The sequence below is a fragment of the Triturus cristatus genome, chromosome 8, assembly GCF_964204655.1.
Source record: "Triturus cristatus chromosome 8, aTriCri1.1, whole genome shotgun sequence".
In the NCBI taxonomy this organism is placed as follows: domain Eukaryota; kingdom Metazoa; phylum Chordata; class Amphibia; order Caudata; family Salamandridae; genus Triturus; species Triturus cristatus.
The window spans coordinates 33,423,262-33,441,019 of record NC_140591.1 but is presented as its reverse complement, the minus strand read 5'-3'; the positions used below and the strand labels follow the sequence as shown (position 1 = coordinate 33,441,019).

Sequence of the window (17,758 nt, the reverse complement as noted above, 5' to 3'; positions counted from 1 at the left end):
ATTTGATTAGTATGCACAATATTTCTAACCCATGTTGATTTTGGTCTATGTTATATGCACAATATATATTTTATATCATTTCTGTGTGGGGTCTCTTTTTGTGGTGTATTTATTCTGTTGCTGGTAGGAGTATGTTGGCCAAATGCTTTACACATTGACTCTGGGGATAAGCCTGATTGCTCTGTGCCAAACTACCAGGGAGTGAGCACAGGTTAACTTTGGTGTGTAACTTACTTACCCTGACTTATGTGGTAAGTTCTGTCCAGCTTAGGTGCATACCCTAGCCAACCAGACACCCCATTACTAACAGGCATATCTAATTTGTTTATAAGTCCCTTATAGAGTGGTATACTATATGCCCAGGGCCTATACAATAAATGCTACCAGTGGGCCTCCAGCACCTATAGTGCCACCCATTTAAGTAGCCCCCCAAAACAGTCACAGGCCTGCCATTTCAGCTTTAATGCAGTATCACACTGCTATATCGACTTGGCATTTAATCCCCCTTGACAAGCCTAAAACTTCCCTTTTATTACATATAAGTCGGCCCTAAGGTAGGCCCTAGGTTGCCCATAGGGCAGGGTGCTGTGTAATTAAAAGGGTGGGTATGTACTTTGAGGTTTTGCATGTCCCAGTAGTGAAAAACTCCTAAATCCATTTTCACTACTGTGAGACCTACCCTTCACATCGGTTAGTACTAGGGATCCCTTATTACATTAATACGCTGGAATTCCTAATTGGGAGCAGGCAGACATTCCATAATTGTTACCTATAAAATTGTAAATGATATACACTCTTTAATGGTAAAGTCTGAATTTTCATTACAATTATTAAAATGCCACTTTTAGAAAGTTGGCATTTTCCTGCCCTTAGCCCTTTGTGCCTACAGCATGTCGTGGGTCACATGACTAGATGGAGTTAGACTTTTTGAATTCCTCCAAGACAGTCACACAATAGCGGGATTAGGTGTGCCTAAATGGACCATCAGCTGGCAGGAAGGAGGGCTCTGAATGAACTGCTGCTCTGCTGTCCTTACGTGATGCCTGCTGCCCTCTTGCTTGGAGAAGAAGAAATTGACTTGCAACTTCAATTTGAAGCCAGGACCTCAGAGTGACTCAAAGGCGTACCTGCTGACCTCCTGATCCGAGCCTGAGGAACATGACAGGCTCCCCAACAACTCCTGGGCCCAGCTGCAGTGAGCTCCTCTGGTGTCAAAGTGGTGGCTCTCAGGTCCTGGACTCTTAGTCTGGCTCACATGCTTAAAAAAACAAGATTTTGGACTCTTAACAACCGTAAACGGGGCCAGCTCACACCGGAACTATGCCGCACACACTGAAGTACAGTGTGAGCCACTGCTAACCTGTATCTTTGCATAGCAGCATAGACAAAGCGTACAAGACTCATGGCACAAAGCTTGAGAAACTAAATCTTCAGCGGGATTAGTCTGGGACTGTATTCAACCTGCGCTCCATTGCGGTCGTCCTGAAATTTTTGACTTTTTCCTGCTCCTGTGCCACCAGATAGCTGCGGTTGGAGCTTTCTGCCGTTAGGCACTATTTTGTTCATTTTATTCTTTTAAAAATCATTGATCTTGGTCTACTGAATCGATTTTTTTTGTTTTGGTGCCAAATAATTAAATAAAATGTACTCTATTTTTCTACATTGGTTTGTGTTTTTTCTTGTTTGTGTTTTCACTTTCTTACTGTTTGTGCGCTGCTTAAATACTTTACACTGTGCTTCTAAGTTAAGCCTGTCTGCTTTTTATGTCAAGCTATCCAGGTTTAAGCACAGGTAAATTCAGTGACTTTATGTGGTTCACCCTGAAAGGGATTGTGACGTTTGCTTGACCGGGGCTCACACCCCAGTCAACCAACAACCCAATTTCTCACTGCAGCTCTATGTTTTCTATGTAGCCACCAAGGAGGGCGGCCAACTGACCCTCAAGAGTCTGCCTCTTCATCCTTGGTATGGGTTGAGCAGGTCCAGCCCTTCAGGTCTCCTCACACAGTAGGTGGAGTCCTTCTTCTGTTCTGCCACTGGTCCAGAAAGTCTTCGTTAAAATATTCCTTGGGGTGCGATATGTATGCCTAGCACCAACTAGTGAATGATAATGACTTGTTATTTCTTCCCTAAAAAATGGGCTAAACATTTTCAGGGGGAAATCTATCCACCTTTGTATTAGTCCCGGATTTGCCCTACTGTCAACAATCCCAGAAGGCACCCTTATTCCTAAAATCCAAGATGAGAAAACCTTCTCCCCTTGTGCAAAGCCTGTGTGCCCACCCGGAAAGAAAGTCAGGACAAATGAGCCATCCCATCCTTTGTGGTCATACACAACCACTTTCCTCCTACTGGGTTTCTGCCCAAGGAACGGAAACCCTTTGCAATGGAAGTTTTCATATCTAATTAAGGTCACATATAAGATTGACTGCTAATGCAGAACTAATGTAGAATAGCCTCCAGGAGTTTCAAATAAGAAAAATCTACATATCTAAAAGTTACTTTTCCAACATATTTAATAAAAATAGAAGTGCCCCAGTGTGCAGAGGCTAAAAACCAGCAATAAAATTCCGCAAAGATTGGTTGGGACCACACAAAAATTGGCATTTTCTCACACTGCTTTATTCCATTCTCTTCAGTTTTTTAACATAACTCATTTGTAGGTTAGTTAAGCTGCCCTCCTTTACTGAATTAGATTCTCAAATCAACAATAGTTCTTGTTATGAAGATTTGTTCTGTTATGAGTACTGTTGTGTTATGAGGATTTGCATAGCATGCTTAACACCTGAGGGGTATCCAGGCTCTGGAGTAGATAAGTAGGTATGTAAGGCTCCTACCTGAATAGCCAAGTCTTCAGTTCCTTGTGGCACTCATTTAGGAATGGGGAGGTCCTGATGTGGTGTGAGAGGTCATTCAAGGATTTGGCGGCAATGTAGGAGAAGGAGCATCCTCCTTATTTTCTCCTGCCAATGTGGGGTGTTTGTGCGAGGTAGAGTGTGGCTGAAATCAGTTGTCTGGTGGGTTGGTGGAAGTTGTGGTAGTTGAGGTAGGGAGGCCCGGCACTATAGAGGGCTTTTTATGTGTAGGTGAGCAGTTTGAATTGGCATAGCTTCTAGATTGTTAGCCAGTGTTGCTCTCTGAGGTGTTGAGTGATGTGCGCCTGGTGTCAGTGGGTTGCCATTAGAATATTTTGCGGAGCATACGCAAGAAGAAGAAGTTGGAGGAGGTGACAGTGTTCCATTGTTTGGCCATTGGGAAGGGCTTTGCTGTGGTCAGTGGGGTGGGCGTAGGTCCCAGGTCTGTTGGCCATCAGGAGGAGTTACATGGGGAGCTATTGTTCCCAGTGATCAGGACCTCTGCTTTATTTGTGTTGAGTTTTAGACAGTTCTGTTTCATCCAGTTTTCTGCGTTTGACATGCAGGTGGTAAAGTTGGTCCTAGTGGTGTGGTTGTTGTCAGTGACGGAGAGTATGAGTTGGGTGTTGTCTGCGCAGGTGACAATATTGATGGGGTTCTTGGGTTTGGAAGTGAAGGGCAGGAGCCTGTCTTACTGGGTCCAGTCAGAGAGAAAAGAGGGTAGCCATCTCAGGACAGGTCCATCTATTCCAGAGTTGTGGATGCTTGTAATAAGGGTGCTGTGCGAGACGGTGCCAAAAGGCTGCGGTGGGGTCGAGTTGTATGAGTGCTGCAGTTTAACTTTTGTCCAGGATGGTCCCAATCCTGTCGCCTGCTTCGATAAGAGTAGTTTCTGTCCTGTGGTTGCTGCAGAATCCAGACTGTGAGATGTTTAGTAGGTGGTGATGTTTAAGATGGTGTTGTTCAAGATCTTAGACATTTCCTAACTTTTAATATCCTTATGTGGCATCATGTCGTAACTTGCATTGGTACAGCTAAACAGTCTGGCCTTAGAAGGCTGCTGTAATGGTTATTTATTTTATTTTCATTACAAGCATCTCCCACAAAAATAAAAAATAAAAATGTGCTGACCTCTATACATGGTTGCATAATGCTTGCAATAAAAACATTTACATCGAAAAAACATTCAGTGCTGTGGCAGTTGTACATTTGTTTTAATAGGACAGACTTTAATTTGTGCCATTGGTTGTAGTATTATTACTTGTGAAAGTGAAAAAAGATGAATGAAAACCCAACCAATACACTCAGACCACGGGCAGACACAATGTTACGTTGCCACTTACACCCTTTATAACAACAACTCTAAAAAATAAGGCGCCACGAAGTATCGGCAAATAAATATTGATTATTTAAAGATAAGGTACTGAAGAAAGACATATTGCACCACCTTTGTCATTAAAGGCAAAGGAGGTATTTTGGTGCATATTAACAATGTGAACAAGCGTTGCTCAGTCACCCAACGTGGAGAGAAACAATGGGTACACTGGGCTCGCCCATTGCCCTGTGCTACTGGCGTGGTGGGCGGAAGAAACATGTACATGACTATTTAAAAGATCAATGGATGATGCCTGCAGAAGAAAATCCTTACTATGTATGTGTATTAAGTATGCATTATTTTGGGAAAGCAATAGTCTGGCGGGCAAACAAAACTGTCTCAAAGGCCAGGCTAGGAAATACTGGAACATAACAAGATTCAGTTTCTATATGGGCTTTCTTTCAGTCTGTTGCGGTTTGATCCCATCACTTCCCCTCCATATTCCCTGTTATCTTATTTACAAGGGTGGCAACGCCATTACTGGAAAATGGTGGAAAGGTTGTGGACATGGGCATGACAGTGAACGCGCCTCATGCTATGTCTATGTTCCATCGCAAGGCCCTGACGTGGTGCCACCTGGTCCCTATGTATGGCAGACACCCCATGCCACTTGCAGCCCCAGTAACCCCCCTTGAACGTGCACGCACGCACAGCTGTGCCAGAACGCCTAGTATTCCCCAGATGTTGTATTAATCACGAGAGCATTGACTTCATAATCTGTCAGAAACACATTTTCAGTTGTTGCGCTGCTCAGACGGACTCAATCAAATTCTCCTGTTGCGTTGTGTTTGTTTTTAGAGTGTAAGATGAACGGCGGCCACCAGTTGCCACCACCCTTAGCGTCGAGAGGAATGGCGGAGCCGGAGATGAATTGCATGAGCGTGGGAAGCTTTATTCCTTCTGGTAAGTTCCGCATTTTCTGAAGTGTTTAAAATGTCTTTAGAAACAGTGCAAAGGTCAACCAAAAGAAGGACATCACAGGGTACATCATTATTTGAAAGTATGACAACTGCACTGTGTACAAAATACACACATAACTAGCTAATGTCACTGCTCATTTAGAGGCATAATTCATAAAAGCGTGATTACAATGTTTAAATACATTCATGTATATCGCTAAGGTGATGAGTGATCATTCGTCCACGAGACCCATTAGCACTCAGAGATAAATAATCTCCTCCTTGGCTATCTGTTGGGATATTAATACTTTTCATTTAGAAAGTCTTGATGCCCAAGAAAACAGCCAGATGGACATGGGGTGAGGTCTGTTTCTGTTTTTTACTAGAGAGAGACTATGTGGTTCTGATGTTACTTTTTTAACTGGGGATGTTCTGGTTGACGTAGGGTGGGCGGTAAACAATGCCTGAGCCTCAGAGTGTGCTGAAGCTGTACATTTTATTTGAGCAGGATGAGTCGTAACTCATTCATCACAGGAGATGTCATTTATATACAGCGCATATACCTGATACAGGAAGTACGAGGGTACAATGTGGCGCCATACAATCTTACAATACAAATACAATCTTAGTTTTTGCAAAATAGCAGCATTCATATGATTGAAGTGCAGCATTCATATGATTAAAGTGCAGCATTCATATGATTAAAGTGCAGCATTCATATGATTGAAGTGCAGCATTCATGTGATTGAAGTGCAGCATTCATATGATTGAAGTGCAGCACTCCTATGATTAAAGTGCAGCATTCATATGATTGAAGTGCAGCATTCATATGATTGAAGTGCAGCATTCATATGATTGAAGTGCAGCATTCATATGATTGAAGTGCAGCACTCCTATGATTAAAGTGCAGCATTCATATGATTAAAGTGCAGCATTCATATGATTGAAGTGCAGCATTCATATGATTGAACTGCAGCACTCCTATGATTGAAGTGCAGCATTCATATGATTGAAGTGCAGCATTCATATGATTGAAGTGCAGCATTCATATGATTAAAGTGCAGCATTCATATGATTGAAGTGCAGCATTCATATGATTGAAGTGCAGCACTCCTATGATTAAAGTGCAGCATTCATATGATTGAAGTGCAGCATTCATATGATTGAAGTGCAGCATTCATATGATTTAAGTGCAGCATTCATATGATTAAAGTGCAGCATTCATATGATTGAAGTGCAGCATTCATATGATTGAAGTGCAGCATTCATATGATTAAAGTGCAGCATTCATCTGATTGAAGTGCAGCATTCATATGATTAAAGTGCAGCATTCATATGATTAAAGTGCAGCATTAATATGATTAAAGTGCAGCATTCATATGATTAAAGTGCAGCATTCATATGATTAAAGTGCCTACGTGCAACAAACTTAAAGTCAAGCAAACAGTGGTATTCATGTACCGCATATCAATACAGTCTTGGAACTTTCAAACAGCAGCAGTAGTAATAAAGTGCATAATATGTATAAAGTGCATCCTTTTAGCAGGGTGAGGCGTCCTCACTCATAGCAGCAGCCAAAGCACCTATGTTTCATAGATATCAGCAACATCCAGATATACAGCACCATATCAAATATAGCATATGGATTGTAACAAGGCGTAGAATGATCTTGTAGCATCCACCATATAAGTGAACCACAATACAATAAATACTGGTGTTTTATCTCCATGCACCAATTCAGCTATACTTGATCATTATAAAACACCAACCCAAAAAATTGTAATTCATCAATAGCAGTACTGTTGAAAATGATGATCCTGCCCCACCCCACGAAAAAAACACATCATACAAGTCCAACAATCAATAAAACTTCCAAAGTCATGTATCCTTATCAATATAGATATATCCCAGCCCAGTATATCATAAGGATCCTGAGTCACATAGATATTAATCAACATTCGTGAGAGATGAGGACAAGTATGGCCAAGTTGCCTTAAATCTATGGAGCTCCCACCTGCTTGGCATCATCTCCACAAAGGTGTGCGTCCTGCTGCTCTTGTTAAACCATGGCCCTATGTTGGTACCATCCAGCACTGTAAGATCACTGAGCTGGCAGCCGCTACCGAGACTGAAAGGAGGCACTGTTGGTACCTCCTTAACTGATACACCCCATGCCATGAACCGAATAATGCTCACATGCTGCTAAGTAGCCCACAAGCCTTATTCCAGAGTTGCTGTAGACTAGGGCACCCACACGAGCTATGCACCCCCCGCCGGTCTCGTTCACCTTACACCTGAAACATTGACCAGGCAGGGATGGAAGCATCTTGTGCAGTCTGTGTGGCCTCTGGTGTGCTGTCCCTTTGAATAAAAGGCCATCCTTTTACAACCAGCAGCCTCTGGTGCTCTCTGTCCTACTGAGCGGCTGACACTCTTTAAAGCTGGATCTACACTATGTTTCTTTGAAAACATTTAGCAGCAGCCCGACTAGTAACTTCTCATTAGTACTCTGGCGTAACAAGTGGTACCAATTCCCACTCCTACTACCTTATTTTCATTGATCTGCCAGACTGTCAGCCAAGTAGATTCACTCATCAACACAGTTATTTTTAAGAAAACTAGCCACCTGATTAAAATTCAAACAAAGAGATGAATTTTGGTTGCCAAATTGTTGCAGTATCGATTCCCATGTGATCAAAATTGTATGATTAATAAGTCACCCAGCTGTTTAAAGCATAAGGCTTTTCAAGACTGTGAGACCATTTTAGACAATGGTGGCCCCAAATCTCGCAGTCTTGTATTGGAGTTAATGCATGAGATGCTGGGATAGTCTGAATACGAGATTCTAAAGCCAGTAGAACTCTGTATCTTGTTTTCTTAGAGAGTTTGCTGCTCGCAAAAAGACAGGTAATCTTTTTGCACTTTCTGTTGCCATATGATTTCATAAAGAAATAATCATAGATTGGTGATACTGCTGGTAGTTGTATAATACGTTTAACCAAAGAGTCATGGTAGTATGTCAACAAGTGTTGTAATGCTTATTCTCCCTGCATTGTATCAAGTTGGAGCATGGACATTTTCACCCAAGGATGTTTATTGGCCAAAATAAATTTCCTAATGAGGGTATCTAACTTCTCAAAATAAACCTTAGGCACCTTAAGAGGGAAGTTAAGAAAAATAAATAAAAAACAAAGGAAGAATAGACATTTTAATCAACGAGACCTGCCCCACCTCTCTAATAATTTGTTCACCTTCATGAGCGTAGCCCCGTAATTTAACTGAAACAATAGTGTGAAGTCATTTGATACAAAGATCCCTAGATATCTAATAGGATGCTGTAGAATGGACTGTAAACAGACCGGAAGCTGATAAATAGTGCATTTAAATATAAGAATGTCTGTTTTGGCTTGGTTGACTCTGTACCCACTTACACATGTGAACCCCCGAATTTCATCTATTGCATTCTGTTTATTAGAACCTTCTGCCTTTTAATACGGAATTCTATGGTCTACAAATAATAACATTTTTGCCATCCTATTTATGGGTGGTTTAGTCAATGGATTAGTGTGTATTGTGACTGCTTGGGGTTCAATAAAAATGGAAACAGAAGCGGGGACAAAGGGCATCCCCGCCGAGCTTGATCTTAACTGCACCGGCCTCCACAGTACTTATAATAATTTTAGCTTCTGCCCCATTATAAAATTCCTTCAACATATCTAAAAACTGGGATCGGAATCCAAATTTCTTCAGAATAAAAAACAACGGGGCATATCAGCAAGGGTAGGCGATAGAATTATCGCCGCTTTTGCGGCCGTTTTCGGCCGAAAAGCGGCGATAATTTTATCGCCTAATTAGCAAGGCCACGCTAACGCGTGAAAACTTGCGTTAGCGTAGGAATTCCTAACGCCCAGCTTTGCATCTCTAATGAGATGCAAAGTGGGCGTTCCTGACCTGACATGACAGGAGGTATGTCGCTAAGCGACATTTCTCCTATCATCAAGCCCCACGCTATGAAGCATAGCGGCAGGAAAAGTAGCGATAACCCCTGTTATCGCTACTTTCCTTACGCCTGCTTCAGGACTGACTTAGCCATGATATCCTATGGAAGGTGGAGATCATGGCTAAGTTTGTGAGCCCCTATCAGCAAGCTAACGCCACATTGCGTGAGATTATCGCTGGGTTTCCAGCGATAGCCTCACGTTAGGCAGTTAGCGTGAGGATTTTTATTGCTTTTGAGATAACCGTTGCTAATAGCACGCTATCTCAGCGATAAAAATGCACGCTAGCCGGCGATAATTATCCTAGCGCTAAGTGAGCTTAGCGATAATTATCGCCGGTTGTTGCTGATATGCCCCAATGTTTGGCAGTCAACAAGGTCAAAGGCTGTCCAGCAGCGATCATTATTATTGCAGCCTTTTTCTTGTTGACTGACAAAAAGTCGATAGCTTGAGTTAAACAAGCATTTGCAATGCCATCGGTCTCGCCTTTGGGACCTTATATGCATTTAGCTATGCAGCACATTAGCCTGGGTGCTGAAACATCTACTGTTCTTTAACATGGCACGATCCGGGAAATTGGGCCACTTTAAGGTGTGCCTAATTGTGATCCCAATACAACCCTGTTGTTAGTCCACTCAGAAAACTGTGGTGAGTGAATGCACCTTATTCAGAAATGTCTGCGTATCCTGCTGGACACACATTCCAATCCCAATAATACAGCTCAATGGGGAATGCATATGGGGAATGCATATGAGACATACTGACTACAGATTCTAGGCACAAGAATAGACCTGTAGGTTAACGCACTTACTATAGAGATCTGTTTGTTAATTGTTTCTCAAACTTATCTTTTCTAATATGATAGCTCTAACCCTGCAATGCACTGATAAAAGTGGAACATTCTTTGACCAGCGATTCAAACGTGTCGGAATGTAAACAATGGTTATCTAAGGTATCTAAGGAATCAACTGTGTTTCTCAACTAAGTGTGTAGTTAGATCAATTATTTAATTTGCAGTTACTTATAGGAGAAAATACAACAAAATAGTTACACAGTACTGTTTAGTCAGGCTTCTTGCTGGTGTTTGTTGCATGATTTAACATAGCAAATTTTGTCAGGGCCCGGCTCGTGCACTGGCTCTAAGATCCGAACCTCGGGTGTCTCTGTTAATTTGTTGCCGCATCCACCTCCACTCTAAATGAAGCTAAAATAAATATGGCATTTCTGAATCAGTCATGCAGAGAATTTCAAGATTTTCGAACCACGCAGTGTTTTAGGAAGAATAATTGTACGCAATTTCTAGATCATGTCAATTTTTGTCCATTATCAGTGGCATTATAAGATGCCTTTCTGACCAACTATGAAAACCAAAGCAACAGGGAACAATAAACCATTTGTTAGAGATGCAACTCCTCCTACACTGCCCTGTGACTGCCGCCCCTTCAGAACTGACATTAACTTATTGGCTGATTCAAGTCCATATCTTAAAATAAAGTAATATGATTGGATTAAGAGCCTCAGCCTCCTGATCCTTGTGCCTTGCCTGCGACCTCGACTTCATTTTCCCTAGAGTTAGCTCTTTAGGGCATGTCCTGACGAACTTCCCAAACCCCCCCACTAAAACTATCCAAGATGCCGACACGTGCAACTTCACACCCAAAACGGCCCCTAATCTCTTGCCCAGTTTCACATGGTTCTCCCTTACCTCAATGCGCTGCCAACATATGGGATGTGACATGCTCATTAAAACTCTACAGAACAGTGTCCTTTCCTTTAAAACCCTTGTACCCGGGTCCCAACCCCCAGCACTCACCGATTTTTAAGCTCCCCCACTGGGTTGGGGGTCGTGGTACAGCGCCTGCACGGCCTGGTTGACCAACTGCAGCAGCAGTTCGGGCGTACACCGGGCAAGACGGCTCTTCACACGCGGCTCCTTCATAGGCGCACGCCTCCTCCCATACCCCGCTTTGCCGTCCGTTGAAGGCTCCGCTGTTGCTATCACCAGGCGCCAGGATCTCTCCGCTAATGAAATTAGCAACCTAGTAAAAGTCCTATTCTGCATCACACTGAACCCACTGATGGGGTTTCTAGCTTTCCGGACACTGCTAGGGGTGTGTCTCTCCATCATTCAGTGCCACGTAGAGTCATTCTGCGTCCGTGTTTCACTTTAAATTACAGGGGGCAGAACAATCCCCCAACTAGATGACTGAGTAACTCCAGCTGGGCAGCATACTCAGACACACTTATAATCAAGCTGCCTAGGCCCGCCCCACACCAACAACCTCAGGGGAGTAACCGTTGTCATAAGTGAATACTTCAAAGAGTGAGCGTGTGCTGCTAGCTGCCCCCGCAACTCCTTGTACTTTGTCCTAGTCACTGTTACTTACTCTTTGATCATTTGTACAGGCTGTCGCTGTCTGCTGGAAACAGACAGAAATAAAGGCTCCAAAATTCTGCAGTAACTGCCCAGGACCTATTTAGAATTAAACGTGTAATACTTTTTATGAATGCCTTTAAATACAATCAAAAACAAATCTCCAGCTTTCAGAAAGCCCATCTCCTACCCCCAAAAATACTGAGAAACTGGAATACAATTTACCTCTTCTCTAGAACTTGCGGAGTATCTACACCTCAGAGTTTAGTGCAACATTCCCACCGCCCTCACAATGGTCAGCGACCCAACACCCTACTCCCCAGTCACATCTTTGCAGTTTCTTGACCTCTACCTCTTTGGTAACTCTTGGTCAAATCTGCCTTGCCGCTCCCCGGAGTACCACGCAACTTTACGTTTTTTTCAGCATGCCCTCGTTCTTCAGTCACTCATGTCCACGCAAACTCTGAAAACTTCCCACCGCTACATAACCAGGACTCACACTTCGCCACACAAACTCAGCGGCCATCCAAAAACTATAAAAATGTATGATATGTATGATATAAAACAACCTCTGACATGGGTGTGTCACAGCCGACCCTTTACCTACAGCCAGTGCTTTTAAATGGGCCAGTAATGTCCGGTACAGAATACCTGCACTTTTTTTATTTTGAGAGACCATGTACCTGCACTTCTCAAGAGAAACGCAATACTTTTAATTGGAGAGAACCGCCACTTCTCAGAAACGAGCAGGTACTCTGGTATAAAGTACCTGCCCTTCTATTTTTCCATTTGAAATACTGCGGCAAGCTCAACCTAGCCCCTCCTTACAGCCCTTAACATAGTCCCCACTTACAGGACTCTCACTCAGCACACAAAAACCATGGATGGAAACTCCCACTGCTAACCTCCCCCCCAGCTCCTTTTACCTTTTGCCGATGGAGCCCCTGCTTGCGGCGCTGGACCCAGGCTCGGTTCCATTGCGGGCGGTGGCGTAGTTGGTGGCAGCGGCGGGGTCCATGTTCTGGGAAGCCATGATTAGATCGGAACTCACTAGAGCAGAGCAAATTCGGGTGAGCTGATCACTGTTGTGTTTCTGTCTCCGAGACGCCTACCCCTCCTTAGCTATCTCCTCCTCCATGATTCTGACCTCTCGCTCCTAGTCCCATGCAGCAGGCACGTCACTTCCCCTCCTTGCCCTACCGACAGGAAGTACGGGTAGGAGTGCGGGTGAGACGCTGCTAGGAAGCGGACAAGTGACAGGAAGTTAAACTGGTAGCCATCTTTGAACACCTTATTAGACAATAATAAGTTGAGGAAAAAAGGTTCATCTTTTGTTTAAACTATGTTTTTCCATCAATGCCCAGCGATGTTCTATCAGACTACTGGAGTGTTCCTTGCGCACTTTTCCAACCGGAAATAAAGTTGAAGTATTCCTGATTCAGAGAGGTCAGGCGGCAACTGGTTAATCATTTGTTTAAATTATGGTTTTCTATCAATGCCCAGCGATGTTCTCTCAGACTACTGGAGCGTTCCTTGCGCACTTTTCCAACCGGAAATAATGTTGAAGTATTCCTGATTCAGAGAGGTCAGGCGGCAACTGGTTAATCATTTGTTTAAATTATGGTTTTCTATCAATGCCCAGCGATATTCTATCAGACTACTGGAGCGTTCCTTGCACACTTTTTCAACCAGAAATAAATGAAGTGATTTCCTGCAATACGTGCGGGTGACGAGCACGAGGGGGTGGGGGTAGGGGGTGGAGGGGCCGGCAAGAAGGCATTGGACTGCGGGAAGGGAGGGAGAGAAAAGTAGTCTGTGCAGTGAAGGGGCCAGTAGCCACGGAAGGACACAAATGACGACATGCTTGTCATAAGGCGGGACTAACAAGGCTAGAACCAATGGGAAGGCAGCATTTAGGACCAAAGCCTATCAAAAAGATGGGCGGAGAGTGGGCGGAGCTTCCATGAAGCTTCCCTGCTATAGTGTATACTGCATGCCTCGCAAAGCGAGCTGCGCATGCGCTGCAACGCTAGGCGAGACCTAAAAAAGAGATTCCCGATATACAACAAACTCCAAACAAATGCATTCATACCAGTAAAGGGGCCGATAGCCATAGGCGTGCCCAACAGTGAAAACGGAGGGACATTAAAAAAACGCTTACCCAATAGCAAGTACGACATTTTGAAAGACACACTCAAAAACAAATAGGAAAACAGAGGCAGGGACTCCCCCACTAAAGCATATACTGCATGTCTCAATGAGACAGCGCATGCCTAGGCGAGACCTAAAAATAGGTGTTTCCAGCCATTGATCTTTTTGGCAGAAACCCATTTTGGTCCGGATGAATCATCTGCTGGGCACATGGTGCAATCTTGGTCGCCCAAATTTTCATGAATAATTTATAATTTATAATTTGAAAAACTTATAGTGGGATAAGAATTGGGATCCTTTGGGTCTTTGTCTTTTTTTTTAAAGAAAGCTTACTACAACTGATTCCTTAAAATTTTTGGAAACTGGTATCCTATCCTTTGGGCCTGATTACGATGGCAGTGAACTCGCCACCAGTAGGCTGTCGGTGGTGGGTTCCCCGCCATCGTAAGGCCAATTACCACCCGTCAGATTGTGATGGCGGGCAGTGTGCTGGCGGGCAGAAATCCCGACCGCCACAGGTCCGACAGAGGCAATCCTTACGATTGCTTGTCGGACCCGCCCCGCATCCTCAGAATGGTGGCGGTGCCTAGAAGGCACTTACCGCCAGATTAAGAAGTTTGATCCCTGCCAGCCTTTCCATGGCGATTCCCCTGCCATGGAAAGGCTGGTGGGGATTGACTTTGGGGGCACATTGTGGGCCCCCCTGTGCAGGTTCAGTTTGTTACTGCACTTGGGGGGCACCTATGGGGCTCCCCTACATTTCCCTGCACCACGTGGCAGGCACCACATGGTGCCTGCCACGTAGTGCAGGGAAATGTACAAGGTGCATTTTTAACATTGCGGCGGGTGCTGCAGCTAGCAACACCCGCTGCAATGTTAAATTTTGCAGATGCGACCGCCGTGGTGGTTGTCGCATCTTAAGTCCATGTGTGGGACCGCCGCCTCATAGGTGGGCGTTCCCCATCCCCAACGTGATGGCGGACGGACTGACGTCAGTCTGCCATCGTAATGAGCCTCTTAATTTGGTTAAACAGCGTTGATAAAAGAGGGAGAAGCGTTAAGCTTATCTTGGAAAGACTTATACACTTCTGTTGAAATGTCGTCTCTACCAATGCCTTTCCAGTAGCCATATTTTTAAGGGCATCTGCCAACTTCCAGGGTTTCAATTTTTTTAATGAGTGCACTCCTATGAGTACTAGTAACGTAAAAGCTGAAAAGGGCCAAAATAAAGTGGAAGCTCTTACTCGTCAATCACCTGAGCTTTCCCATAATGGTTAAAAAAAATGTGGCAATCCTCTCATTACCATCCTCTATAATTCCAGTATTCAGATTTCTCACTTGGATAACCGCTTGCCCAATTTTCTGCATTTTATTGGACGAAGCCATGTAGTTACCTATGTATTGACTGTTCACAGAGCTTTTATTGGAAAGCTTTGCTCACTGCAATATCCTCAAGTACAAAAAAAAAATGTCATTGCTGCTTATCCGTGGTTACCTGTTCTTGCACCTGTTGATAAGCTACCACAGAGTGTTGGTCCCCTATTAAACTCATATTGAGTTCCTGTCTGGCCCTCTCAACTGAGGTCTGTAAAATCAAATTTTTTTTAGCATCACTCTTGAATATTTTGACTTTGTAAAATATTAGCTGTCTCCAAAAAAGCAGCCTTAAAAGCTTCCCAAACCATGAATATTGGGGCAGTATTTTCATTCGTCTTAAAAAATTTCCTAATAAAGTGCTTCATTTCACTCAGCCAGATTTGGTCTGCAAACAGGGATTTATCAAACTACTACCTCAGCCCCTTTTTTGAATTGCTTCTAAGATAACTACAAGAGAAACTATGGAATAGTATGAAAAATAATTGGCCAATATCTCAGTCCTCCCTCTTTTCAATTACTTTGTCAAAAGAAACAAACCTAGCCGCTAGATAGTCCTAAATCTGACGAATAACAAATATACTAGGAAAAGCCAGGGTAGTCAAGACGGCAGGGATCTATTAAGGTGAAATCCTCCTTCATTATATTTATCAATTCAGTTGTTTTAGATTTTAATTGTCTCTTAGGTCTATTAGAGGTACCTAATACCAAGGGCCTTATTACAAGTTTGGCGGTCTGTGATCTGCTGTATGTGTGGTAGTCGTCTGACTGCCACACGCTTAGCTGTCTGACCGCCGTATTACGAGAAGGGCGGATTGCTATTGCTATTGCAAATACCATGACTTAACCACATGAACCGCCTACACGGGGAACAACCTTTACAACGCAACTTTTACAACGCACTACCATTACAACAAAACTGTTACAACGCGAGTGCATTGACAACGCAGGACATTACAACGCAAGTCTTTACATCGACTTGCACTAGATGGCGTGCTAACATTAAAAATAGTGCAGTTTACTATCCCAACACCTTCCCTACTGTTACGTGGACTGGAGTTGGAATAGTAAATTACACTTTTTTAATGTTAGCACGCCATCTAGTGCAAGTCGATGTAAAGACTTGCGTTGTAATGTCCTGCGTTGTCAATGCACTCGCGTTGTAAAACTTTCGTTGTAACAGCATGCGTTGTAACAGCATGCGTTGTAACGTCATACATACGCCTACACTGCCAGCACACTCCCAAGGCCATGGTAAGGAAAAAGCAGCTTTCATAGGGCTCCACTTTTCCACTTATTGAGCAGGCCGTTTACACTTCACATAACTATCTTTTATCATTATTAGCCTCTAGACTTATGAGTTATTACTCAGATTACCTGTACTGAGCCTAAACAAGTTGTCCCAGCCATCAAACCTCAATTTTCCGACCATTTCTCAAGTTGTTTTGTTTGCCCAAATTCAGACCTTTTTTCTCAGTTTCTTTGATGCCACTACACTCCCTTGCCTCATCCAGGTCTCTTTTGCCTGCTCCCTCAACCCCTCCTAGTGACCCCCTTACCTCCCCAACCCAAGCACACCCTCAACACTGGGACCGCCCAACTTTCCCACCTCGGGTCCACTCTCCACCAATGAGTGCCATGTTGTAGCACCACATGTTACTGAGCGGCAGGCGGACACCACATGGCCTGTTGCTAATGCCCACTAGGTCTGACTCACCCTCTGTTCACGTCACATGCCATATGCCAGTCAGTTACTGTGCTGGAGGTTGGAGGCTGGAGACTGCCGCACGTCCGTGGCTTCACAGCCTGGTGGTTTTTCTAGGGAAGTGAGCAAAATAGCAAAGCAGTACTTCATTAGCAATCGAACAGCAACGCATTGGTAGTCACAACGCTCCTCACATTCCTTACCTCCGGATTGCTATTGATGAATGAGAAGCAAAAGGGAAGGTGTGGGCAGTTAAAGGACCTGAGGTAGGTAAGCTCCGGTTGCAAGGAGTCACGGGGGGGGGGGGCTCAGCCTTCGGGTCTGAAAGGGCTGGTCATGTTTCCCGATATTATGCAGCAGCATCAGAAACCGGCAGGACACGAGCTGACTAAACCGTAGCAGTTAAGCAGCAAAAGAAAGCATCACAAAGTTGTGTGGCAAATTGGCAAGAAAGAAGGATGAATGGCTGCAACATTATATTGCCGCAACAGACAAATGAGATGCAGGCTACCAAGTCAACAGTCCCAGAATTTGGTTGAAGGGGAAGAAGGATACTTCTCCATGGCAATCTGGTGTTTTGGCAGAATCTGAGCAGCCTCTATTTACCGCATCACTGCCTTGCTCTCTACTCCCAGGAACCTGCATATCGACCCCTTTGGAGCTGGGAAGTAAACCAAAAGAGTATCACCTATTCCACCAAAAGTTACCTCTTAAAGGTATTCAGGGACAAAATAACGAGGCACAGTTCTCAAATGGCCAAGAAGGATTGGGGCAGGCAGAAAGTGCAATTGGGCTATCAGAGCTGGAGATGGAGGGAAATCAGGAGACTGAGAATATCGGTCCATTGTCAATGCACCCAATGGTCTAGGCACAAACATTGGTCAACATCCGCTCACATAAAAATCAGCAAGGCAAGTTGTTAGAGGCAGTGACCGCCACACAAATGTTTTCTAATCTACATGCTAATAAGGATGTCAGTGTGGAGAATCAGCTAACTGAGCAAACACCAGGATCATTAACGCCACTG

At 43.9% G+C, this 17,758-nt stretch overlaps 1 protein-coding gene across 1 annotated transcript in view; it reads left to right on the top strand.

The window, feature by feature from the left end:
* The window catches only part of LOC146799893 (cytosolic phospholipase A2 gamma-like), a 335,231-nt gene that overhangs the window by 210,773 nt on the left and 106,700 nt on the right, over window positions 1-17,758 (top strand). The window contains exon 8 of the mRNA XM_085623690.1: window positions 5,029-5,133. Within this exon, the coding sequence (XP_085479816.1) occupies window positions 5,029-5,133 (105 nt within the window). The remainder of the gene's footprint in view (window positions 1-5,028; window positions 5,134-17,758) is intronic.